The 25,235-nt window shown below is 41.1% G+C and overlaps 1 protein-coding gene across 2 annotated transcripts; it reads left to right on the forward strand.

Annotated features, from left to right (window-relative positions):
• Positions 1 to 247: 247 nt before the first annotated feature.
• Positions 248 to 23,119, forward strand: STEAP4 (STEAP4 metalloreductase). Of its 2 annotated transcripts, none has more exons than XM_036010647.1 (6): positions 248 to 387; positions 14,991 to 15,448; positions 16,140 to 16,667; positions 17,913 to 18,077; positions 19,604 to 19,938; positions 20,769 to 23,119. In XM_036010647.1, the coding sequence occupies exons 2-5, from the start codon at positions 14,993 to 14,995 to the stop codon at positions 19,865 to 19,867; spliced, it is 1,413 nt and encodes a 470-aa protein (XP_035866540.1). In that variant the 5' UTR covers positions 248 to 387; positions 14,991 to 14,992; the 3' UTR covers positions 19,868 to 19,938; positions 20,769 to 23,119. The 2 variants fall into 2 exon arrangements, with proteins under 2 accessions (XP_035866540.1, XP_028381629.1); XM_028525828.2 differs by having other exon boundaries at positions 19,604 to 19,932; positions 20,763 to 23,119.
• Positions 23,120 to 25,235: the final 2,116 nt, after the last annotated feature.

Below are 25,235 nucleotides of genomic sequence, written 5' to 3' on the forward strand. Positions count from 1 at the left end.
AGGTGTCTTCCTCAGAGTCTCCAAGCCCCGCCCTGCCTGGGATGCACAGATCCCAAGGGCTCTGGGGAAAACCCCTAGAAACCTCACTAGCCAGAGATTAGCGGCAACTTGTGTAGCAAAAACTGCAGTGGCAGAACAGGAAGTTCTGGTCCTTCCTGCTGCCCGGGATTCCCAATTTGAAGTCTTCCTGGAAACGCTTTCTTCACCGCTTCTCTTGCGAAATCTAGCGCGCCCTCCCTCCCCTCTCTGCCTTCTTATACGGGTGAGAAGCACGAGCCTCAGCCCTGAGCTGCAGCGCTGCGAAGCCTCTCCCACCTAGCCCAGCCAGCTGCGCGCCAAGCTGCAACTCTCCTAGACCGTAGCAGCTTGGAAGCACCCTTGCCGCAGGTGGGTCACGTTGCTGGCTATTTGCCTTGTCTTTCCGCCACAGGGCCCGCCTCCCTTATCTGCTTCTGTCAACCTTGAGGACCTCCTTTCGGGACCCCACTCCCCAAGCTCGCTGGCACTGGAAGAAGGAGCTGGCAAATTTCCCAGTGCGCCCCCACACCCTGCTCCTGGAAAGGCCAGGCAAAGGTGTCACCCAATCTGTTAAGCAATTCAGCAAGCTTCTAGCTTCCTGGCTTTTTATCACTTATCTCCACACCAAGGTGCAGAGAAGTTCCAAGGGAAAAAGTTAGGGATTTGGATTCCTCTCTGTATCTTACTCCTGGAGAGCACGATCTTGCTGTGCCCGTGAAAAGGGAGCCTAGAAGAATGTGGTTTGGGCAATCTCTGCAGTCTCAGATCTGAGGTCACTTCTTGCCCAAGCGCTGAAATTTGCAACCGATATTTGCAACCTGATATATGCAACCGATTCCATCTTGATCTTGATTTAAATTTCCTTCTATAGTTTAGCGATTGCTTTGCCAGAGAAATGTTATTTGAAATATGTATTTATTATGAAGAGTAAATTAAGCCTTGGTTTCGTGTGTCCAGAGGTGGCAAGAAGGTGGTTTTTTCTCTGGATGGAGAACTGGAGAGGGGGTTGGAGAATTCTATTCCTGGTTCTAACTAGAAGCTCCACACCTCAGCCCCAGTTTCCACGTATGTAAAATAGAAGGGTATTGGCCTAAGGACCCACAAAGTCCAACTCTAACAAGGTGAAAATTCATGACTAAAGATGCTTGCAGGTATGAATATTTTGACAACCTTATTAATGTTATAGGTATGACCAAGTAATTACTGTCTTCATAATAATGCAGGTTTCATTTTTATAGGAAAACTACCCAGTAATGGAGAGTCTCTTCCCATATGAGTATCTTAGACTTCTATCATATTTATCATTCAGAGAACACTCTCAGCTTCCACAACCACCTCCCTTGCTATGTCAGAATGTCCTATTCCCCATAAATGGCAGTCTCATAAATGTCACTCACACTAAAGGACATTTTTTCTGATACAGTAGGTGTAATTTTATAAAATGGCACATTTATTTGTAGTAACTTCTTTGAGATCTGGCCTTTTGCAAAGCCCCTCGTTTTTCAGAATGCTGGGACTGAGCATGGTATGAAATTCTACCTGCATGGCAAACGCTGCCAACCCATAAAATAGGACGAAGCCCTCTCTGTTTGTCAGGCCTTGGGGTTTTATGGTAACAAGTACATGTGTATGGAGAGATTGGGCAATAGCACTTTCTCCATTTGACAACATTATGTTTCTGCTGAATGAAGTTCACATAGCAACTTGAGGTTCAGAAACCAGCGTGTACAAGGCCTATCCCCTAACTCGAGAACAATTTCCAGACTTCTGCCTCGCTTGAGCTTGCTAACTATTGTTATAAGTAACCAAACAAATTTTTATAAGCCTGTTAGTAAGTTGAATACACTGGGCCTTGAGCCTTGTTGTAAACAGTTTTAAGAAAAAGGGATTCATTTGTCATAGAATTTCAAAATTAAAGAACCCCTGAGCAGCCACTCTGCATTTCCCTGCCTCCTGAAGAACCACCCCTGTGTCACTCTACCATTATTAAAAGGACACAGATTGTTCTTTTAAAGTCTCCGCAGTAGCTAGTACTGCAGTCACCCTCAGATACACGGTTCAATATTACACGATGCTCACCATCTAGTTCTCTTTGTAAGTCCCTTGAATCTCTTGCAAAGTGCTATTTAAAAATCAATTTTTGTTTAAAATCTTAGTAAGTCTAATGAGCTGCTGGCAAAAAAGAATACAATCACCCTTCAAATTTGAAGACTTGCTAGGGCACCTGAGAGCTGGCTTCCTCTCAGTCATCCTCTGAGGAAGAGTTCACTCGATAAGGGTCCGCATCCACATCTACCTTTAATTCCTAGTAGAAAAATCTAGGAATAAGGTTTTTCTGGGTGGGACTTTTTCTTGGAGTTATCGTTAGGCCAGAGATAGTAAAAATAAGGTTTACAAAGACAAGACCTCTGAGGTCACCTGTTTGACTGTTCTTTGTACATCCAACGAGAATGAATGAGGTCATTGGTTCATTACGAAGACTCCTTGAGAAGTTCCACATGATGTGCTAAACAGACTCAAAGTATTTTCAATGACTTTTAGGTAATTTCCAATATGACTTGAATTAATACTTTTTTTTTTAAGAAATCAGTCCTGGAAGGAATGAAGCTAGGTAAATAACTGAAGGATAATTAATGCTTAAAATAATACATGATAAGAAAACATACTTGACCTATACATAGAAACAATGTATTCTTCCAAAATCATTAAGGAAAAAAAGAACAAAAAGTGTTTGCACTATTTGAAAATCATCTCTTAGGAGTCTATCACTGCAGAAAGAATGCAGTAGTCTACATTAGTTCATCTCTACTCTAATGAACTAAGCAGGGGATTGACATCCATTCTAAATGCTTCTCCAGAGCGTTCTAGGATAGTTTATTCAACAGCATGTGGAGTGGTCTTACCACATTGTACTTGGACGGTCACGTATTTCTGAAAAGCTTGACGAGAAATACATTTATTTTAAATGTAAATTACATGCTCAATGCTAATGTCAGGAGGAAAGAAAGTTCACAATTTAGAAAAGTTAGGAACTATCATTCTGAGTACAAAGAAAGCTAAGAGATCATTTAATATAACTAAATACCACACCTCTTTAGACATTAGAGGGCCATTAGAACACAAACCAGATAGTCTCTTTGGCCTCTGCTGCAAAGGCTGACTACACATTCATGGTGTCCTCCTTAGTGATGGCACTAACCCTGAGGAGCACGGCCATAGGAGGGGCCGATTAGCCACCGACAATGCGTATGCATCCTTCATTGCGCCTGCTCTTTTGACCAGGTGTGGAGACAGCTTTCAGCCAAGTTTATCAGTGACTGAAGTCAGTCTGCACAGATTTTGATAAACTTTCTTGTCCTATTTCCCAGGTAGATTAGTGCCCCTTTTCTGGCCTGGGGCCCACGCCGCACTTGCCTCTGCTCAGGTCCTCACAGGCTGTGTTGTGCCCATTTGATGTTTCTCTTCCTCCCATGACGGACACACCCTGAGGACCAGGAGGGTCTCATTTATCACTTCGCCCCTGTTGCATATAGCACAGAGCCTGGCACAAAGAGGCTGTGCAATAATTCTGTCAAAAACATGAACTCCTACCAAGATACTGTTGGTGACCCAGATTTTTATTTGTGAAAGATGCTGATCATTATGGGCATAGCAGGTTATGAGCATGGAGGTCCCCTGTACTGTACTGGTTAATACCGTTAAGGGTTCAGGTTTCAACTACCTGCCTTTTGGGGAGAAGCATGAGGTTGCTTCATATTGTTTAATACATCTAAAGTAAAGAGTGGAAATTATTATAACTATTTTTTAAACAGAGAAAGAAATTGCAGGAACCTTGGTGTTTCTTCTCCAAGGGAACCTTAAAAATAAGGCATTAACCTTATTTTTAGTAACCCTATTATGTTGCCAGAGTGGGTAAGTTTCATAGTAAATTTGTAACACTTTGGAGTCTAATTCAGTTTAAACAGTGATTCATTTTGAAGACTGACATAATACAACTAAGGCATTTAACTGAGGTCATAAAAAATGGAATATTGAATTTCTAAAGCTTTTAATTAGCTTAACTTAAGTAAAACACTTCAGCTTTTCTGTAATACCTCAAGACATGTCATAAGATATAAAGCCCATTGAAGAGTTCAAAAAAACTAAGTTATATCAAATTGTTCTTATAAAAAATTATTATGCTTCTAGTTATTTCTTCTCAGTACTGAATTATCTCAGTACGCAAGTGCTAAAGTGATTTCCTCATCCCATTCAATTGCCCTGGCATGTGTGGCATGGGAAGCGGAAGGAGGTTGAACAGAAAGTAGTTAGCAGGTTGGTAAACGGTTCGCTGCAGTTCTAATGAAAGTGTGCCACTAGCTGCTTATCCTAGGCTGAGATCCCAAACTGTGAGGGACTTCTCTCTTTTTTTCCTTTCCCTTTTTTTCTTTCTTTCTTTCTTTCTCTTTCTTTCTTTCTTTCTTTCTTTCTTTCTTTCTTTCTTTCTTTCCTTTCTTTCTTTCTTTCTTTCTTTCATCATTTCTTTGAAGGCATGTGTGGGAAATTGGAAGATTTGGAAGATATGTGTTTGGGGATGCAGGTACACAAAAAGGACCCTGTGTGTATCTCCCTGAGGAAACCAAGAGTCTAACAGTGGTACCAGATGTACAGCCCAAATCGTCTGAACTCCATGCGTAGGGTAGAGAGAATCTGGGACCCTTCTGGGGTAGAAGGAGCCACATGAATACTGTTTTAATTAAGAATCTAGGAGTCTTCCAAGAAGAGAGATCCCTAGGGAAGGAGAATTTGGCCTAACGTCCAGAGTCAGGATTGAAAAAATGAATCATTCTGACAGCCCAATTATTTTCCATTTCTATGATCACACACCAGAGTCTCGGGGAGAAAGGGATGAGCAATACATCCCCAGTGGAGTGCTGAAAAGCAGCTTTCTGAGGGGAAAAAAGTCCTAATCTGTAGCATTTGCTAATTTCCATGGTGTGAAAATTCCCCTCACAGATGATTCCGAGCTTTCAGCTGGCAAGCTGGCTCTGGCCACACCCCTATGATTGCGCCTATAAGTGGAATCTAAGCAACAAAACAAACAAACAAGCAAATAGAAGCAGAGACAGGGCTATTCTAAAGAACAAACTGACAGTAGCCAGAGGAGGTGGGGGTGGATGACAGGGAAGAAAGAAGCCGGAGGGTCCAGTCAAGGAACAGAAACAGCGGACCCGTGGGCGCCCACAACGGAATGGTGGTGGACTGTGGGGGTCAGGGTAGAGCAACGGGGAAAATGTGGGACAACTGTAATTCAACAACGGTAAAAACAAATAAATAAAACCTAGGAATTAAACGTCTTGTTTAAAAAATATTTATCAGCCAGCACTACACTCAGGCTTGTTTATCAGAGCATAGTGGCGGAAGGGGCAGGGAGTTTCCAGAGCACCCTCTGTCCCGAGGTGAGAAGCGGGGCAGCGACCAGGCCAGACCTGGCCCCACAGCTCGAGCTGGCCTTGGCAAACGTCAGAGGCTCTGTGGCCGCTGGGAGTCCTTGCCTCTGGGCGCCAGGTTGAAAATGGAAGAAAACGGTATCCAGAAGAAGGTGAAGGGAACTAACTGTGTTCATAAGAACGTGTGAACCACCCCCAGCAGATTTCTAAAAATGGTGAGGAGATGCTCTGAAGCAGAATGGAGTTCTCCCAGCAACGGGGTGCGAGGGGCGGGATCAGATCCACAGCAAAACTGCTCTAGCCCTCAGACTGACCTGGCAGTTATCAAATAGATAATTCCTAGTCGCCTCAGTGTAAAGATTAATGACTAGTCACAGGAAATTAATTTAAACAAGTTAATTCAAAGTCGAAACGATTAAATCACTCCCTAATATCTCTGACTACTGTAGTCCTAGAAAAGCGAAACCTACTAGTTTACACTAAATGTTAAGTGAGCGGTTGTGATCACCAAATCACCCAATCAGCAGTGACCACGTCATGTGTACAAGCCAAAGGCCACTCTATCACTGGGCGTTGTTTCTCCGATAGTGACGAACCAGGTCCTGGCCCTCTGGCTGAATCTTTGGTGAATCACAGATTTGTAAGAGGTGGTTCAGGAATTACAATGTAAATGGATGTCAAGGTAAAGGAAATCTGACATGACTGAATTCCTGGCCTTGCTGTCATGAGTCCCGGGCTTTCCTCAAATGAACTAATAGGCATAGACTGGATAATGAACTTACCTAATGAAATTCTTGGCCAGGGAATCAGAATACAATCTTCCTTTATCTTGATAGGTGCCACTGAGATCTAAGCGTGAAAACATATATCAATAAGACTTTTCATTGAACTAGAATTTCACCAAATAATTTAAATTAGAAGTATTTTTTCCTAAAGTACAATTAAAATAGATAATATAGGTCTGTATTACCTTGTTCTCCTGGTAATTCATCTGGTGGTAAGGAGATGTTACTAACAGAATCATTTAAGTTGCAGCACAAGCCCTCGCTGATTCTGATTACTAGCAATTCACATGGAAGGGCATATCCCCACAGACCATTAATGTAAAGGTTATATTTAGTTATGCTCTTGCGACTTGATGAAACTGTACAAAATAAGATTATTTCCTTTTGTGCCATTCTAGTGGGTAGCATAAAAACTAATCATCAGAAAATTAAGTTGCCATGAGGCACATAACATTTTCTCACAAAACAATTGAAATAATTAGTTTTTAAGCAACCTACCTACAGTGGTTTCTTTATTTAGATTAAGAACTTTCAATGATATATTTCTGTTAGTCTATGACTATTACTAACAGACCTACATCTAACTACAAGACTAAAGTAATAATTATACTGTTATATTGTCAAATAACATATAGACTGAAAATTGAACCATCCACAAAAAAAATTGGTAGAGAAACCCACTGATTTTTGTGGGGGCACAGTAATTTTTTTTCATAAACTGTAACCAGTGGCCTGTTGAAACTGAAGTCCTTTGATTTGGCTGAAGAATACCTGTCAGTAAAACAATGTCTGCTTGAATGTGGACGTCGGCTTTCCCTAAACAGCCTTGGTCTCACTGAATACTTAAGTACGGTAGCTCAGTGAGTAAATGGGGTGGGTTCACATGTTAGTGTAAGTTTTTTTTTTTCTTTCCAATTGTCCCTGGGATATATCCAAACCAATGCTCTGGCCCTGGCCAGGGTGGCTCAGTTAGTTTGAACATTGTCACATAAACCAAAGATCACAGGTCAATTTTCCAGTCAGGGCACATACCCAGGTCTCAGGTTCAGTCCCAGCTAGAGCACATATGAGAAGTAACCAATCAATGTTTCTCTCTCTCATTGATGTTTATTTCCCTCTCTCTAAAATCAATGAGTACATCCTCAAGTGAGGATTAAGGAAACAAACAAACAAACAAATGCTCTGAATCACAAGAAGGCTGGCATACTTGTAGAACTCCCTCCTGCCCAATATATACTTTGAGACAAAAAAAAATTTTGATTAATGGGCTTCAGTACATTTTATATATATATATATATATATATATATATATATATATGTCATGTAGGGCTTTGAGGTTGAAATTCCAAAGGAATAATAAAACAGAAGGAAGGACTCAAAAATAAAAACAAAAAATCCTGTTTGCAGGTACTAAATTAAAATGAAAAATTCTGTCACATCTTACAGAGTTTAGAAGCATTATTTCCACTCTAACTCCCTGGAAGCTGCCAAGCCAGAAACTGCTTTGTGTGCTACCACACCAAAGGGTGGGCGCGGGCCCAAAGGACATACTGTCCGAGGAATTCAATATCTTGTATGAACAATCATTTCAGAATTCAAAGCTGAATCCTCAGAAAGGGAGAGAGTGTCTTTAATGAAAGTTCTATCCAAATGGTAAACAAGGTACTGTATGCAGTATGTGGGAGTGGCTACTAAGGAGACGGACGTAGATTTATGAATGGATTTATTTTTTTTAAGCCTCACCCGATGACATGTTTATTGATTTTAGAGAGAGAGGAAGGGAGATAGGAACATTCATGTGAGTGAAACATTGATTTGCCCCCCCATACCAAGGATCAAACCCCCAAACTAGGTAGGCGCCCTGACCTGGATCAAACCTGCACCCTTTCGCTGTACGGGATGACACTCCAATGAACTGAGCCCCCCGCCAGGGAAAGTGATGGATTTAATCAAACTATAACTTTGTGGCTCATGGAAGACAACTCTTCAGGGTTTCCTTGCAAGAGGTCCAGAGCAAAGCTTACCTACAGCCTGACACCAAGTCATGAGTCTGGCTCCCTTGACTCACTTCTTTGTGGGGCCTGCACACCCTTCTTGCCTCTGGTTTTCATAACATGAAGATTCCAGATGCTCAGACCAAGTCAACAATTACTTAGGGGGAAAACTGTAAAGCAAGTAAAATGTTTCTGCATCCCGTTACCGGCTGACTGGCTCACTGTTCTCCCTCTGCCTTTCTCCTCCCATCATCCCTCTTCAAAGAAGATAGTATCATCCTTTACGTTCCTGGTGGTTCTTGGCCCTGGGTCCTCCTTCGTTTGTTGTTGTTGTTTTTCTCTTTTTGTTCTTTTTTTCTTTTTTTAAAGTCTGAGTTCTCCCTTAGATCAGTTGATTCAGAATCTCAACAGGTGATGCCCTAGCATTTACTAGTTGCCCAGCTGATATTAATGGTGACCAGGGAAAAGAACCACTGAAAGTTAGCAAGCAATGGTTTGCAGTCTTGGCTGTACAGTAGAATCATCTGGGGAAGCTTTAAATTTAAAAAAATAAAATTAAAAATAAAAAACAATCCCTGACCCTACTCTAGACCAATTGATTCAGACTCCAAGAGTCTGGTCGTTAGTATTTTGTAAAAGCTGTCCCGTGATTCCAGTGTGCACCAGGGCTGAGAAACACTGGTTTCTCTAGTAATCCTTGGCAGAGGTATTTGCATTTCTAAGCCTTACTGATTCTAAGAAGTTGCTTTGATGATTGAATGAAAGATTGAAAGGAATGCCAGGACTTCCGCCTGTACCACCATCTCCCTTCTCCTTCCATTCCTTTCCAAACCCACCTCTGTGACGGAGGTGGGGAGGGTGTCTTTCTTTGCCTATGATTTTGTTATGGATCTCAGCACACTACTTCTATTACTCCACAGTGTGCATGCTGTAATGTTGAGAGTTTCGTCATTACAGTTGTTTTTATGATTACCTCCAAACCTTTTTTATGTGAAACATTTTTTTTGCATTTTAAGTATGTATATATATGTAAAAATGGGTGAGCTTAAAAACAAATAAGACTTCTAATAATGTAAATAAGGTTGAATGTTTACATAACATAATTCACCTTAATTTGCATTTTCTGTGGATTTCTCAGAATGAAAGATATAGGAGGAATCCATGAAAGCTAATTTCTTTTAGCCCTATCTGCACCACAGAGAGGAAGATTTTTCTTCCTTTTCTCTTCTACAACTGGTCTTATGTACATAAGTATTTATATATTTTCTTCTTTATTCTAGGAAAACACTAGGGAAAACAAATAGTTTATGTTCCAAGAGCAAGGCAAGAATGTGCCACCTTTTAGAGGGCATGGTTGGGTCGCCAAACCCTATTCTTCTTTCTAAGAGGAGTGGAGAATGAGTCTATTCCAGGGCTGGGGAGAGGGAAAGGACCATTTGTCCCTAGCTGCTGTTACACCAGGACTTTAAAATTTTATTTTGGTATATTTTCTAAATGAGGTCTATGAATATACAGAAATAGACTGCTAGGATGAAAATAAGTCCATTATACAACTTTAACTTTGTAGCCGTTTATCAGATATCTATACATGGATATTATACTTTAGTATGAATTAATATTTAAAACAGAGGACAAAAACTAGGGGTGGCGGGTAATGGGGGGAAAGGGGGGAGGGTTGGGTGGGTGGGCTAGAATGGGAGTAGGGGGAGAAAACTGTACTTGAACAATGATTAAAATAAAAAAAAAACATTAAAAAATATATTTAAAACATCATGAGATTACCTCCTAAACAAAACAAATAGGTTGCATTATATTTTTGGATTACATTAAAAATCATTGATTTGTTAAGTATAAGCATTATATGTACACACATATATATACACACATATATACCAGATTATCCTAAAACTTACAATGAAAGGCAAAGTAACTAGAATATCTAAAACAGTTCTGAAAATAAAAAATAAACTGGGAAGAATTAGTCTGCGCATTTCTAAGACTCACTGTATAGCTACAGTCAAAGGCGAAGGGGAGACACGCGGGCCAGTGGAACAGGATAGAGCGCCCGCCCAAACACAGACCCACACAGGAGCAGACAACTGATTTTTTTGAGAGGTGAAAAGCAATTCAGTGAAAGATGATCTTTTTAAACAAATGATAGGAAGAAAATGAGTCGGCTTAAATCTCACACTTTATTCAACTATTAACTCAAAATGAATAATGGATTTAAATGTAAAGCATAAAACTATAAAACCTTTAGGAGAAAATATTGATGGCCTAGGGCTTAGTAAAAAAAGTCTTAGACATGACATCAAAGGCACAATCCAAAAACAATTTGAATTTTGTCAAAGTTAAAAACCTTTGCTCTGTGAGCAACCCTTTAAAGATGAGGAAAAAACAAGTTTCAGGCTGGGGGAAAATAGCTGAAAAACATGTAACTTCCAATGACTCACATCTAGCATACATAAAAAATTAAAAGCACTCAACAGTTAAAAAACAAACAATCCAACTAGAAAATGGAATGAGACGTACACAGACTTTTTACCAAACAGAACATACAGGTAGCAAATGAGCAAATGAAGAGGTCAGGCTATTGACAGATACCAACTTGGATGGATCTGAAGGGCATTATGGAACCAAAAAAAAAAAAGCCAGTAAGAAAATTTACATGTTGTGGGGTTTTATTTATACAACATTCTCAAAATGACAAAGCTGTAGAGTTAGAGAACAAACAAATTGATGGTGTCCGGGGACCAGGAGAGGCAGAGGAGAGGAGCGAGGCATCCCTAGGGAAGGGTGCTGCTGGGAAGGTTCTGGCCTCGGATGGCGGCAGTGGATAGAGGCAACCACACATGGGATAAAATGACACAGAACCAGATACACGCTTTGTAGCCATGTCATTTCCCAGTTTTGATAGTGTACCACAGGTATATAAGAATGTAACCATTGCAGGTGTTAACCAATAAAGATCTGAGTATGTAAAAGACTTTAAAAGCTTATTTGGAGCTTTAAAAGATTCGAACCCCTGAGACACAGACTCAGGTAGCAACGACCCAAGCTGCCCTCCAGAGAGAACAAAGGCAGAGTTTGTGAAGGCAAACACCATCAAGTGTAATTCTTCCATGTAAACGAAGGACTGCTGGCTAGGTTAGCAGAGATGGTTAGATATGCAAATGAGGGGGTAAAGCTACGAGGAGGAGTTCAAGTCCTTCTGTGTCCACAGAGCAGTTGTTGTTCCAGGATGTTTGTGAGTCATCCTTGACCTGAGTTTAGCAACAGGCTTAGCAAATTGGCAGCTTTGAGAACTGATTCATAACATCTGCACAGGCGCCACCTCCTCAGGAGCCTCCTGACTCTGTTTTGTATGAAGTGACTGTCTTAGCAATGCCTACTCCATTTTATGTTTTTCCATTATCAGAGGAAGTGGAGAAAGAAGGCTGCCCAGGGGCCTCATACTATCTTGACAACTTTCTTTGAGTCTATAATTATTTCAGATGAAAAGCTTTTTTTATTAATATCACTGATTTGTTAAGCATAAGCATTTAACAGATGCAATTTTTGTAATCCTATTTGGACAGTCCCATGGTTTTATTATGCTAACATTTTCTGAAGCTGGAAGTGGCCTGGGCCTCTGGGAGGTGAGAGAAGCTAACACACATACACACCAGACTGACCCCAGCATCCTCATGGGACGCCAAGTTAGGAACTCCCAAGAAGAATGCTGCCTCAGCTTCCCAAAACCTGGGGTAGGATCTGCAGACAGAGGGAGACGATAAGCAAGACTCTACTTGCCCAGCACCCGGCCCCTCATATCACACACCTATGCAGCCACGCACATACACGCATCTCAGCGGTGCCTGCTACCATGGCTTTGGCAGTCATCTTGGCCCTCTTTGCATCCGCGTCACTGGTAGCCAGTTTCTAATCTCTACAAACACCTAGTGGGATCCCATTACCTGTCTGGCTCTCCTCACAAGGAGACTGTCTGGAAGGTGCTTCCATAGGAGGCAAACCCAGTCCTGGAGATTTTCCAAACCAGGAGATATTCTTGCTGCATTTCCTGTTACGTAACTGAGGCTTAGGAAGAGGTGAAGGAGACAGAGGAGACCACTATGTTGTAACTACTTTAACCCGTCTTTCCCTTAATAACTCTGGTTCCTGTTCGCCACCTCTCTCATTTCCTTTATTCCTTCCATCCTACATCTAAGAGGAAATCAGGACCAGGAAACTCTTTTTAAAGTTTTTAAACAAGAAACCTTACTACCTCCATAATTCCATGTTTACACACGAGGTATTTTCAGTTACAAACAGTCGGAAATGGGTGTGACTTCCTCCTTTACGTAGTACTTACTGTAAAATGACCTCTCGTGGTTTAGAGTGTGTGCGCATACCTCTCATTTTTACGTACTCCTATTATTAGGATATTTCCCCAAGAGTTAGAAACTAGATTCTTCCCAATAATGACTAACTTTTTGTGTTTTACATGTTATTTCATCATTTCAGTTATGGTAATCTTAGGTCTGATTGTCTTTCTTTTTTCATAAAAAATAGTCAAAATGTTGTATTTTCCTGGGTTGATTAGCAAGCAGAGCTACAACAGAGACTTGTGTGTGGATAGTTTATTAGGGAAGTTATTTCAGGGAGCAGGAGTGAGGGGCCAGGAGCACAAACCAGGGGAGGTGGGAAAGACAGGGAGAGGATGTCACTCTGGCCACTGCTACAGACTAGTAGTGCTCTGACCCAGTGGGACTTTCAGAGCAGCCTCGTCATATTTGTCAGAACTGTGTGCCAGAAGATGAAAGGGAACCACTGATCGATGGAGTCCTGATCCCCGCTGGTCTATGGGTGCCCCATGGGTTGTACACCTCTGAGTGCTACAGTGCAGGTACAGGGGCCAGAAGAGCCCCAGGACAAGAATCAAGAGATAGAAGGTGGAGGGCCCCAGAGTGAGCCTCTGTTAGGCACTGGAAGCTGGGCAGCACTCGGTGACTGCCCAGGACTGCAAACAGAACCGAGGGACTTGAGGTGGAGCTCAAGATATGGTCAACACAACTGTCAACCTAAGAAATTCTGCAACTTAGTAAGGAGTAACTCACTGCCCAGTGGAATAACTATATTTCATTCCATTGTCAGCCAGTGATATTTAACATCTCCTTCCTGGTTTTGTATCTTTAATTTTCCCAGTGATGTCTCTGAAGGGTGAGGAGTGAAAATAAATTCTAATGGTGGGGATAACAGCCCAAGTATGTTACATTGGATTGCCAAGCCACATTTTAAGAGAGAAATATTAAAACAAACTGTACAATGATTAAAATTAAAAAATAGAAAAAAAGGGTGGGTGGGCTGGAATGGGAGTAAAAGGGAGAAAACTGTACTTGAACAATGATTAAAAAATAGAAAAAAACAAAACAAACAAAAAAAACTGTGAAAGAATTATGAGAAATTCACACTTGAGCTGTTCTTATACCTACGTTTTGATATATGCTCTAAAGCCATGTCATATAGGATTTTATTTACAAGAAATAAGTGAGTATGGCAGAAGCTTCTTAAGAATTATTGAATGCTGTTTCAGACAAATTTTATATATTTCTAATAAAAACACTTATAGAAGAATAATTAAACCTTAATTTATGGAATTTGTTATATAACCTATATAACATATAGGTTATATTAAATTATAATTAATAGATTGATATTAGGTAACTAATAGATCATTAAGTAATCTATTAATGACCAATTTGCTGTGTATCAAAAACTGTTTTAAGATACACTAACTCATCTGACCCTTCTTATGTCTCCAAAGTAGGTAGTATCAATTTCTCATTTGTAAGAAGAGAACACTGAGCCCTGGCTGGGTGGCTCAGTTGGCTAGAGCATTGTCCCATACTTACACCAAAAGGTCACAGGTTTGGTTCCAGTCAGGGTGTGAACAGGAGGCAACCATTCAATGTTTCTCCCTCACATCGATGTGTCCCTGTCTGCCTGTCTGCCTGTCTGTCTCTCTCTCCTCTCCCTCTCTATCTCTGTCTCCCTCTCCCTCCCTCCCTCTCAAATCAATGAAAACATATCCTTGAGGATTTAAAAAAAAGATGAAGACACTGAGACACAAAGAGTTTGAGTAACTTACTCAAGGGCACGCTGCTAGTGGTAGGTAAAACAAAAAATAGTATGGTGTAGTCAGTATCTTTGTTTTAAAAAGTTTATGGCAGGTTAGAAGAAATGAATGTGGTAGCTAAATACTCAATGCAGAGTCCAGAATCACTCTCTTTGCAGTGATCAAGATGATCCAAGTGAGAACATGTCAATATTCACAGCACCCGTCTCACTACAGGGCACCAGCAACTTGATCAAATCTGTATTTTGCAAATGTTCATCCCAGCATAAGAGAGAGAAAAATAATATATTAGGATAAGTGAACAGAAAAGTGAGGAGACAGCCAGGCAGACTGAGAAATCTTGGAACTGTAAGTGTTCGATAAATGTAATATCATTGCAAAACATGTGCATAGTTTAAAATGCCCACCAGTGTTTTGGTTTTCTTGATGCATCTCTTTATCCAACAGAAGTTGTTATCAATGATTTTGTTAAATAAGACACAGGAGAATCTATATGACAATTTTTACTCTTTCCTAATTTTGTGGGGAATTCACTAGAAGTTTAGAATAACATCAGCCAACCACTGTTTCCTGGAGATAATTCTTCTTAATTTTTCCATGCCCAGAGCATTCATATTTTGCTGGTATTTGTTTTATAATTATCTTTCAGGCATGGAGAAAACTTCTACAGATACACTTCCTCTTACCATGATTTCTTCAGAAGAGCGGGAGACGATATGTATTTTTGGAACTGGAGATATGGGAAGATCACTGGGACTTAGAATGCTCCAGTGCGGTTATTCTATTGTTTTTGGAAGTCGAACCCCCAGGATGTCCAGTCTGCTGCCCAAAGGCGCAGATGTCTTGAGCTATTCGGAAGCGGCTCAGAAATCTGACACCATAATCATAGCCATCCACAGGGAACATTATGATTTTCTCACAGCACTGACTGAGGTTCTCCAGGGGAAAATATTGGTCGATGTCAGCAACAACCTCAAAGTCAATCAATACCCAGAATCCAATGCAGAATACCTTGCTCAGCTGGTGCCGGGAGCCCATGTAGTGAAGGCATTTAACACCCTCTCCGCCTGGGCTCTCCAGTCAGGGGCACTGGATGCAAGTCGGCAGGTAAGATTAAACGGTGAATCTACTTCACACTCAATCTTTAATAAGTGAATTTTTTAATCTGCCCTCAACTCAAAGATTCCAAAATATAACTCCAAAAGAAAATACCCACTAAATATTCCATTCTGCTAAAATGTGCCATGACTAGTTTTCTTGGGTTTAACCATGTGGGGTGGTCAAATGTGATTTATTTCCCACTGTCTGCAAAGCTCTTGGCTTGGTGGACCCCAGTGGTGTGAGTCTCCGAGGGGGGCCTCTTGCTAGTACTGGAGAATAACACACCTAAAATTGTTGCTAGGTATCCTTTCCACACACACACACACACACACACACACACACACACCCCGGCACCTTGTGTGAAACTGGTTCCATTTCCTCACTGAGGCTGGGAGCAATCCTAGTGCTGGGGCACCAGGAACACAGGAGAAACACCAAGCTGCTCCCGCATGGAAGGCAGAGTCCTGCCCTGTCAGTGTGACAAGCCTGAAACCACACTCAGCTTGAACCCCGGCACTGAGCTACCCAGCACCCATGTGCAAGTTCAAAGCATCATCTCACTAAACACGTGCACGCAACAGCCTTGTTTGAAAAGCAGTTCAGCACTATATGTCCTCATTCTAAGCAGTACTTGTATAGACTTTTCAAAATAATTATTGATGGAAAAATAAATAGCAAATAATTCTTTTTAACCCAGGTGTTTGTCTGTGGAAATGACAACAAAGCCAAGCAGAAAGTGATGGACATAGCTCATACTCTTGGGCTGACTCCACTGGACCAAGGAGCCCTCAGGGCAGCCAAGGAAATTGAGAACTACCCCCTGCAACTGTTTCCAATGTGGAAGGTCCCCTTCTACTTGTCTGCTTGTCTGTGTGTCTTCTTTTTTATTTACTGTGTTATCAGAGAAGTAATCTACTCCTATGTTAATGACAAGAAGGACATCACATTTCGCATGGCTGTTTCCATTCCAAATCGCGTCTGTCCAATGGTGGCGCTGATACTGCTTGCGGTGGTTTACCTCCCTGGTGTGATCGCTGCCATCCTGCAACTGTACCGAGGAACCAAGTACCGCCGCTTCCCAGACTGGCTGGACCGCTGGATGCTCTGCAGGAAGCAGCTTGGCTTGCTAGGACTGGGATTTGCCTTCCTTCACGTCCTCTACACACTTGTGATTCCGATTCGTTACTATGTACGATGGAGGTTGGGAAACGCAACTGCTACCCAGGTCAGTCTCTACTCATTTGTACCCTCCTATTCCTTAAGTCAAAGGGAAAACTTGCTGTCTGATACTCTCTTTTACAATTATAGAAAACCAGTCTTCTAAGTATCTTTATTGTTTCAAGTAACTAGAATTAGACCCTATGTCTGTTTTTGGTTTTGGTTTTTGAGTGAATCCACTTGACAAGGAAAGTTAGATTCCCAGGTTCCCCTGGATCCAGGTCTGTGCTGCCACACATCTGGGACCCTGACAGACTGACAGAGCTGCAGGCCCAGGCAGCCTAGTGACACCCAGCGAAATTCCTTTGTGCACATTTAATAAATGTAAACCGGCACATTTTTGAGCTTTGGTTTTTATGCGTGCCACTTCCTCTCGGAAGTCAACACCTAACCATCCTGTAAGTAAGTAAGGGGGCTGTTCCAACACGTGTCACAAGAATGTAAACAAAGTCACAAAACAGTGCTTACAATCCCATTAATGTTTTGGCTCGTGGGATTGTCCTCCATTGTTCAGTTTTCTAAGCAAATGGCAAATACTATTTTCTGCATAACCAAAACTTCAGAAAGAACTAACTCAGGGAGTCTAAGAGCAGTCCCAGTAGAAGTGCAACACATCAGCTCTCCTCAGGAAATGAGTGGTTTTGACCAACCTTACTTCAGTCTCAAAGTTTATGCCTCACTCAATAACTCAGTGATGGTGCTTCTGTGGGTTTCCCTATGTTACTTCCCTAAAAAATGCATGGGAGATTTTGGGGTGAGAATCACATTAAAGAGGCCTGATTTCTCTCCACCTGTGGTGTGACAAACTCGATGCTGATTTACACATAACAGACAAAAAAGAACCCCAACTTTTTGTGTGACTAATCAGCATAGAAAGCAGAAAAACAGAATCTTGATGTAATCATCTGAGAACATCAAGTTTTGCTTGGAGGACAGGAAACCATGTGGTAAAGATGGTTTAAGTAAATGTTTACCTTGTTTAGGATTTATAGGGTTAATTAAAACTCTGTATACAACTCCTGGCATCAACTATCATAATGAACTTCCACCAGATCCATTGCTTTTTCTACCAAAAAAAATAATAATGTCTAAGTGTTTTTTTCTTTACAATTATTTTCAAATGATTATTAACAAATGTCATATAATTTACCTTGAGCAAATGAACCATGCAGAGGTATTTTCAATCCCCTTGAAAGTTTGGGCAGTTTACTTACTAATGAAATTTTTTTAAATTGATTATAATTTTTCATAGGCAATAACCAAGAAAGAAAATCCATTTAGCACCTCTACGGCCTGGCTTAATGATTCATATATATCTTTGGGAATCCTCGGATTTTTCTTTTTTGTCCTCTTGGGGATCACTTCCTTGCCATCAGTTAGCAACTCGGTCAACTGGAGAGAATTCCGATTTGTCCAGGTAAGGACCTCAAGATTTAGTCTACTGTAATTGCAAAATGAGAGTTTCTTTTCAAATATCCTCATTTTTCTCTCATACCAGGCATAAATTTTCATTTTGCTCCATCACTTCCCTAGCAATCTCATAAAAGCAGCAACTGAAACAAATTCAAGTTAGAAAATGTTAAATGTTGGAAACAAAAGGCAGATTCCATAATGGTTGGATTCCTAGCAGGGCATTTGAGATCCCTGGCTCCCAGGGCCATAGCTATAAGTATAGAACAAAAAGCACCAACAACTATTATATATTGTGGAGATGTACTCGGTGCAAGGTGAAAAGAAACCCAGAGATAAAGTTTCTACTTCCAAAAGTCAACCACAGGACAGGGACACATTGATTTATAACACAGTGCACTGAAGGAGTTCAAAGCCTCACAAACACGATGTGCTGGACTATCAGCGTACAAGACTTAATGCTGGTCTGTGACAGGGAGAAGTTGTTTTTTTTCACACATCAACCAGGCACCTCATTAAAGGGGATTTTTAGCTATTCTTTAAAAACAATTTTAATTTATTAATTTTGGAGAACATCAATTTGCTGTACTTATATAAGCATTCACTCATTGATTCTTGTATGTGCCCTGACTGGGGATCGAACCCACAACCTTAACATGGATGACACTGTAACCAACTGAGCTACCTGGCCAGGGCCTGAACTATTCTTATAAACCAGTGGTCCTCAAAGTGTGGGACCTGGACCAGTGGCATTAGCACCACCTGCGGTCTTGTTAGATACCAAATGCCAAGGCCCTCCCAGACCTAATGAATCAGAAACTCCACACGTGACCCAGCAATTTGTTCTGCAAGATTATCCTGATGCATGTTCACTATGCATCGGTGTAATGGAATAGACCGCCAGTAATTGGTATTTGGTTTGGGTTTTATAGAACAATTCAAATTTCTCAAGTCTTCTGTTTCTTCCAGGGACAAATGCAGTCAACGGTGTCTCATGTCAACACTTTTCTTCAAGGTATTAAGACAGAAATAAACACTGAGCTTTAGTATTTAGGCCAAAACAGACAAAAGTAAAGTTAGCTAACTTCTCTTTATTGTGATAGAAATTAGCTTAGTATCTGGTTTTAGTCAGTAACATCTATTAATGTGGTACTTCTTGGGGACATATGGTGTCTTATTAACCTCTGACCTCCAGAAAAGGTAATCAAAAAAGGAGTTTTACCACTGAAGAAGGAAGCAAGGCACCTTATTTATTCAAACTCAAAAGAGTTGACTCCTGGGAAACTTTCCCATCCAGCCAGGTTAAGGTGAAACCACCGTACCATTTGTAAGCACAATCCATTTTGTTTTAAATAAAATATTTATCATCCTGAAGGAGGGGTGATGCTTTTTTCAGTACTTAGTAAACTGTTCTAAATAAGATAGTTTCCAAAGATTTATTGTTGTTGACAAATATTCTTCATTGGCTTCCAGTGTTTTGCTTTAAAATGTAAATAGTGTTAACGTGCATATTTTTGTTTCTTGCTTGTATAGTCCAAACTAGGTTACCTGACCCTGATCTTGTGCACGGCTCACACCCTGATATACGGCGGAAAGAGATTCCTCAGTCCTTCGAGTCTCAGGTGGTATCTTCCTTCAACTCACATAATAGCACTCATCATTCCTTGCACCGTGCTGGTGATCAAGTTCATTCTCATCCTGCCTTGCATAGACAAGGTCCTCACATGGATCCGACAGGGATGGGAAAGGAGCTCGAAATCCTCGGAATCAGCAATGAATGGAAAAACAGACATTTAAATCAATGTTCAATTCTCCCAGAGTCTTTAGAGATGAACAATGGGTTTAGCCAAGAAAGCATTTTTCTCCCATGCTGGGAACCACCCTGCCTGGTTTCAGAAGCTGTGACTCCTTCATGGAGAAGGCCAAGTGAGTGACCTTCGAACCATAAGCCACTAAGGAGACAAAGCTTATCTCCCTGGCTGGGGTGCTGCCTCTGCTCCTTTTACTTCACCCTGCCTGGCCCCCAGTGCTTGATTGGTTAGCCAATGATGGGTAAAATTTCCCAAGTGGGGAATGACCTATGACAGGCACAATCACAGGGAGGCCCCAGGGAAGGACTTGGGAGGTTATAACAAAAGGGGGTGATGGACCCTCACCCCTCAGCTTTGACATAGCCTGAGTCCTCATTCTGTCTGCAAGAAGTCTCCTAATCTCTCGGCCGCCTTACTTCCCCTGCCTGACTTAAGCCTGAAACAATGACCAAGGGCAGTGCAGCCCTGTGCTGGAAAGGGCAGGTTCCCTGGGTGATCAGGCCTAAGAAAGAATGCATAAAGTCTTGTGAAACCTACTTTGCTAAGAATGCTCTCAATTAAATGATAAGGGTCTGAGAAGGAAATGAGTTTGTTTCCCAAAGTTTTGTAGCCCTTTAGCTAACAGACCCTGACTCAGAATAGGCCCTCAGAGTTCTTTATATGCTATCTATTGTTTGATCCTTACTGCCTGACAGTGACTGATGAGCTTTACCTGTATTCCTGTGCAAAATGAACCCAATATAAGCCCATTGAGGAATAGGATCCTGGCCATTCTCCTTTCAGAGATTAGCCACCTTTCCTCCCCAAGAAGACCATGACTTGGTAGACTTATTCTCATCCATGGTGGCCAGGGGGGGCCCTTTGGGTGGAGCCTCCCCATACTCCCACCTCAGCCTGAAGTTTGTGAACAACAAAGGAAATGTTGCCTGACTTTGAGAACTTGAGAGATTGGAAGAGAACAGCATTTTACCTTGGGTTAGTGGTGAATGAAGGCAGGCCCCACCTCGAGCTCCAGATTAGCTTTGTGGCTTCACACTCAGAAGCTTCTCGTTGTGGGCGCCATACTAACGTAATGTCTTGCAAATTCCAGCGGAAGTATATGCAACTTCCTTCTCTGGCTCACAGGCTGAGTGGAGTGAAAGAGAAAACAGTAAAATGGCAGCCACTGATAAAGGTTTTAGTAGGTAGGGCTGAAGAGGAGGGGCAAATGAAGTGAAAGGAAGAAGGGTTTTTTTGTGTTTTTTGGACATGAAAGTGGTTATAAATATTGCAACAGCGAATTCTGTAGTGAAATGTCTTCTTTGATTTTGCTTTTACCAGTATCAATGTGTATAGTGGGGAACTATTGTATACTGTAACAAAAATATACTACAGTTGATTGGAGGTATGGGTCAGATATATGCAAATCTGTACAGTTGTCCAAAGATCCCTCCTCTACAAGAAAGGCTGAGTTAAACATCGAAGGATACCCACTTGGGTTTTCTCAGTGTACAAAGAGCAAGGAAAGGTTGATAAAAGCCTGTGCACAAAAGTTCAAATAAACCAGAATTGTAGATAGCAAGCTAAATAAATATTGTAAAGTTACACTACATTAGGTTTGGTTTTATTTAGGTATTGTGATATGCTTTGTAAATAATGTATTCTAAATATTATTCATTAGTAATGCCCTATGAAATGAATTTCTAGCATAAAAAAGTAGCTTCTATAAGTTGTCTTAGCTCATTGTCATTTTAAGCAGTGAAATTAAATGAATAATGAATGTGTAAGCATGACAGACATGCAGGTTAGGGAGAATTGTGGGCAGCCTCAGGGCAGAGAGGTGTGCACCGTAGTTGTTCCATGAAACCCAGCTCTTTCTCGCGTCCTCACCGCAGCGCAGGACGACTCTCTGCTTTTCTGTGAGGATGGTTCGATTTCCAAGATGACCTTCACCAGGATTAGCCTTCCTGGCTCCCACATGGAGCTAAAAGGAGCCTTATGCACAATCTTCTCACATCCTGAAAGAATAAAAAGGCTTTGGGTTTGACATTTCTCTCCTGCTTTATCAAGGCCATTTGCTTTTCTCTCTTTTTTTATTACTTTTATCATATATTCTACATAACAGTATACAAAATAATTAAAATGCATTAAAACATCACTAGTAATCCAGGATATTTATCTATAAAAGTTTTTTAAAATATGTCTATCTATACTGTATACTCAACTTTATATCCTTTTTCACTTAATATATCAGCATTGTTCTCTTAGTTACACAGTATATATATTTAATTTATAACTGCATAATATTATATCAAATGGACATTTATTACCCACTGCCTAATTAAACATGAAGGTTGTATGCTGTTTTTTACTAAAACAAATAATATTTCAGAGAGTAACTTAGCACTTACAACTTTTTTCATTACTTCAAATTATTTCCTCAGGACACAGGATTATAAAATTAAAAAACTTTTAAAGGATTTGATATATATTGCCAAATTATATCTAAAATGACCTTGTCAACGTCACTAGTATTGGTTATAAGGGTATTGGTTTCATCCTACCCTTACAGATTTTGGTTTTTGTTTCAATTTGTGTTCACGGAGAAGATAGACAGAACACGCAATCCATCGCTGTATCCTTGACCCGCCCAGCAAGGATACAGAACGCTGGAAGACTTTGAGCAGAGCCGTGGCGTGTGGTGCAGGCCCAAAGCGTGAATGGGAAGGACAGGGAAAATGTCAGTACTCATCCGCTCTGTTTTATTCCAGACAGCCAAGTGTTCAAGCGTTGGAGCCTGCCCTTTGGCTAGCAGATTGGTTAAGGACTATCTAGGCTGATATTTTAAAAAGCCATTTGGGTTAACTATGCTCCTTTTTAGTAACAGAGCAATATGTTTTTACCGGCTCACAATTTTTTACTAAGAATAGAAAATACTACACCTAGGTAACCAAGCTTTCCTGGAGTAAAATGACTCTACTTTTCTAACCTAGCAAAAATGCTCTACCTGGATCGTTAATAACAGCTTTCCATGAAGCTAGAAGTTAGAGCGCAGCCCCCTGGTGGTTTTGACATAACACTGCATGGCCAGGCCTGACCCTCAGCCTCAACCTCAAAGGCTGCAAACCCCACATGCCAGCAGAAAGGCCAGTTTCCTTTTCTTCCCCCCCCCCAACTTTCTTCCCCGAAAACCATCAACCCAGTTCGGCCATCCTAACACAGCCATCCCTCTGGTTTACTTAAGGGGGAAAGAATGAGTCAGGAAGAGATGGAAATGGTGAGCTGTATTCCTTTTAACACATCCAAACTGTTCCACAGTTAAAAAAAAATACATTTTTCACAACTGGCATGTTTCTTGTATTCTGGGAAAAGTTTTATTAAGCTCATAGACCTTTTATTTTTATATGTTCTCTCCATTTTAAAAGATGCCTGCTTTTGTAAATGTGTACTCATTAAATATTATTTTAAAAATATGTCTTAGCTTTGTTTAATTCTGGTTTTAACTAATCAGCATTTCAAAGAAAGTGATAAAAAGATTTTGAATCACAGTAGTTCCATCAATTGGAACTAAAAATACTTCAGAAATAAAGAAGAGGAGAGGCCCTTACATGGGTTTTAAAGCACATTAACAGATCTGCAGCCTCATTCAATGTTGGCTTGAGCTCCGTGCAGAGATGCATTCCAATAGCCTGCATGTTCAGCTGGCCAAACCGATGGGTGTGAATATACTACCCCTCACTGGACTTTCCTTCTTCCAGGTGGCTGCTATCCAGATCAGATAGGGCCAATATCTTAATGAGTGGACGGACTTCAGGTTAAATTTCAGTCTGTGGGACCAGACATTAAACTCCATACACAACTGGACAGCTGCAGCCATAGTGGGTGTTATCATTCTTTCAAAAGCAAAATAAAAACTGATAAAGAGACGTTTGTCAACCTAGAGTAAGCTAGAAGAGAGTAGAAAAACCCCTATTCAAAAGCTACTTCAGTTAGGAACGGCAAGTGTTTGTTGTTTGGGATCATAGAAGAGCCAGGATACTGAGGATGGACCCCTCCCCAGACCAGGGCAGATGAATAGACAGGGCTCAGGATTCTCGTTCTGCATCACTGCAACCGGCACCTGTCCCAGCACCTGTCCAACATGCGCGCACCAAAGATATCCTGATACAAGCCTGCTCTGACTTCGTACAATGAGTTAGGATGGCCACACAGAAAAGTCCTCTGCTCTTCTAAAGATCTGCTCAGTAGAATTTAGGAAAGAGAACAAGTCATTCTCGTACGCGTTACCGTTCCTGAGGTTCACAGAGAAGACCTGAGCTCTAAGGTGAGAGGAAGTAAGAAAAAGACCCAAATGAGGCAGGAGAAGGCTCAAGGGCATTGGAGAAAGGAACAGGGGGTGGAGGGAAAGGAAGCGTGGATGAGCGGGACAGTGCACCCCAGCCCAGCCCAACCAGGACAAAGGCACCCTGTGCTGCATGTTTCCTGCTACAAGGGAATCTTGGAAAGCTTTTAAAGATGTTTATTGTATATAAGACTACGAGTAAAGACTGAGCTAAAAACTTGATAAATGTTATCTTATTTAATCCTCATAAGCAATTTTCTAAAGAACTGTTAACTAAAAAACTTTTTAAGGTCAAAAGGTTTTCCAAAAGAAAGGGTTTATTGAGCTATAAGACTATGCTGGCTGGACAAAGGACCTGGCCCTGGGAACGTGTAGCCTGAACCACCAGAGGCAAGGCCAGGTGGGAGAGACAAACATGCCGCAGGCCTGGAGTTGGTGGACCTTTCGCACATCACTATTGGAAAAGAAAGATGTAAATTGTTTTGAAAGAATTGATGATGGCTGCAGACAAAGCCAGTGAGAGGAGGAAAAGTGAGGCTCGTTCTGGGAAAGGTTCAGAGTCCATAAGGAAGAAGTGTTTCCCCTTTAAATTGGTTGTGGAAATAGTCTAGAAAGTTCATGCATAAGCAAGATGCAGAGGCGCCTGGTAGCTGGCTGCTTGGTTATCCTCTTTAAATAATCAGGGAAACAGCCACTTGCAGATTGCTTCAAAGTTTCATCGTACATTCAGGAACATAAACAGTCTTTTGTTGGGTTTGACCTGCATTTGTTAACAGATTAACCTCTCTTGTCTCTTCCTCCCTCCATCCAACCTGCTGAAATTACATTAAGACATCTCATAATTTTTTCTTATCAGTATATCCTCTTATTATCCCCATTTTTCAGAAGAAACTGGGCCTTGAACACACTGAGTGCCTTTGCTTATGAGAAGCAGAAGTGAGACCTGAACCATGGCCATTCCCTTTCAATAACACAAGACACTGAAGGACACTCATGCCGCCCTCCTCAATGTCTCCAGATCCATATACTACAG

This window comes from Phyllostomus discolor, chromosome 10 (genome assembly GCF_004126475.2).
Source record: "Phyllostomus discolor isolate MPI-MPIP mPhyDis1 chromosome 10, mPhyDis1.pri.v3, whole genome shotgun sequence".
NCBI lineage: Eukaryota > Metazoa > Chordata > Mammalia > Chiroptera > Phyllostomidae > Phyllostomus > Phyllostomus discolor.

Coding starts and splice junctions, on each gene's coding strand:
- STEAP4 (XM_036010647.1), top strand. CDS start 14,993: ATGGAGAAAACTTCTACAGATACACTTCCTCTTACCATGATTTCTTCA. Junction 15,449..16,139: donor CACTGGATGCAAGTCGGCAG/GTAAGATTAAAC, acceptor TTTTTAACCCAG/GTGTTTGTCTGTGGAAATGA. Junction 16,668..17,912: donor GAAACGCAACTGCTACCCAG/GTCAGTCTCTAC, acceptor AATTTTTCATAG/GCAATAACCAAGAAAGAAAA.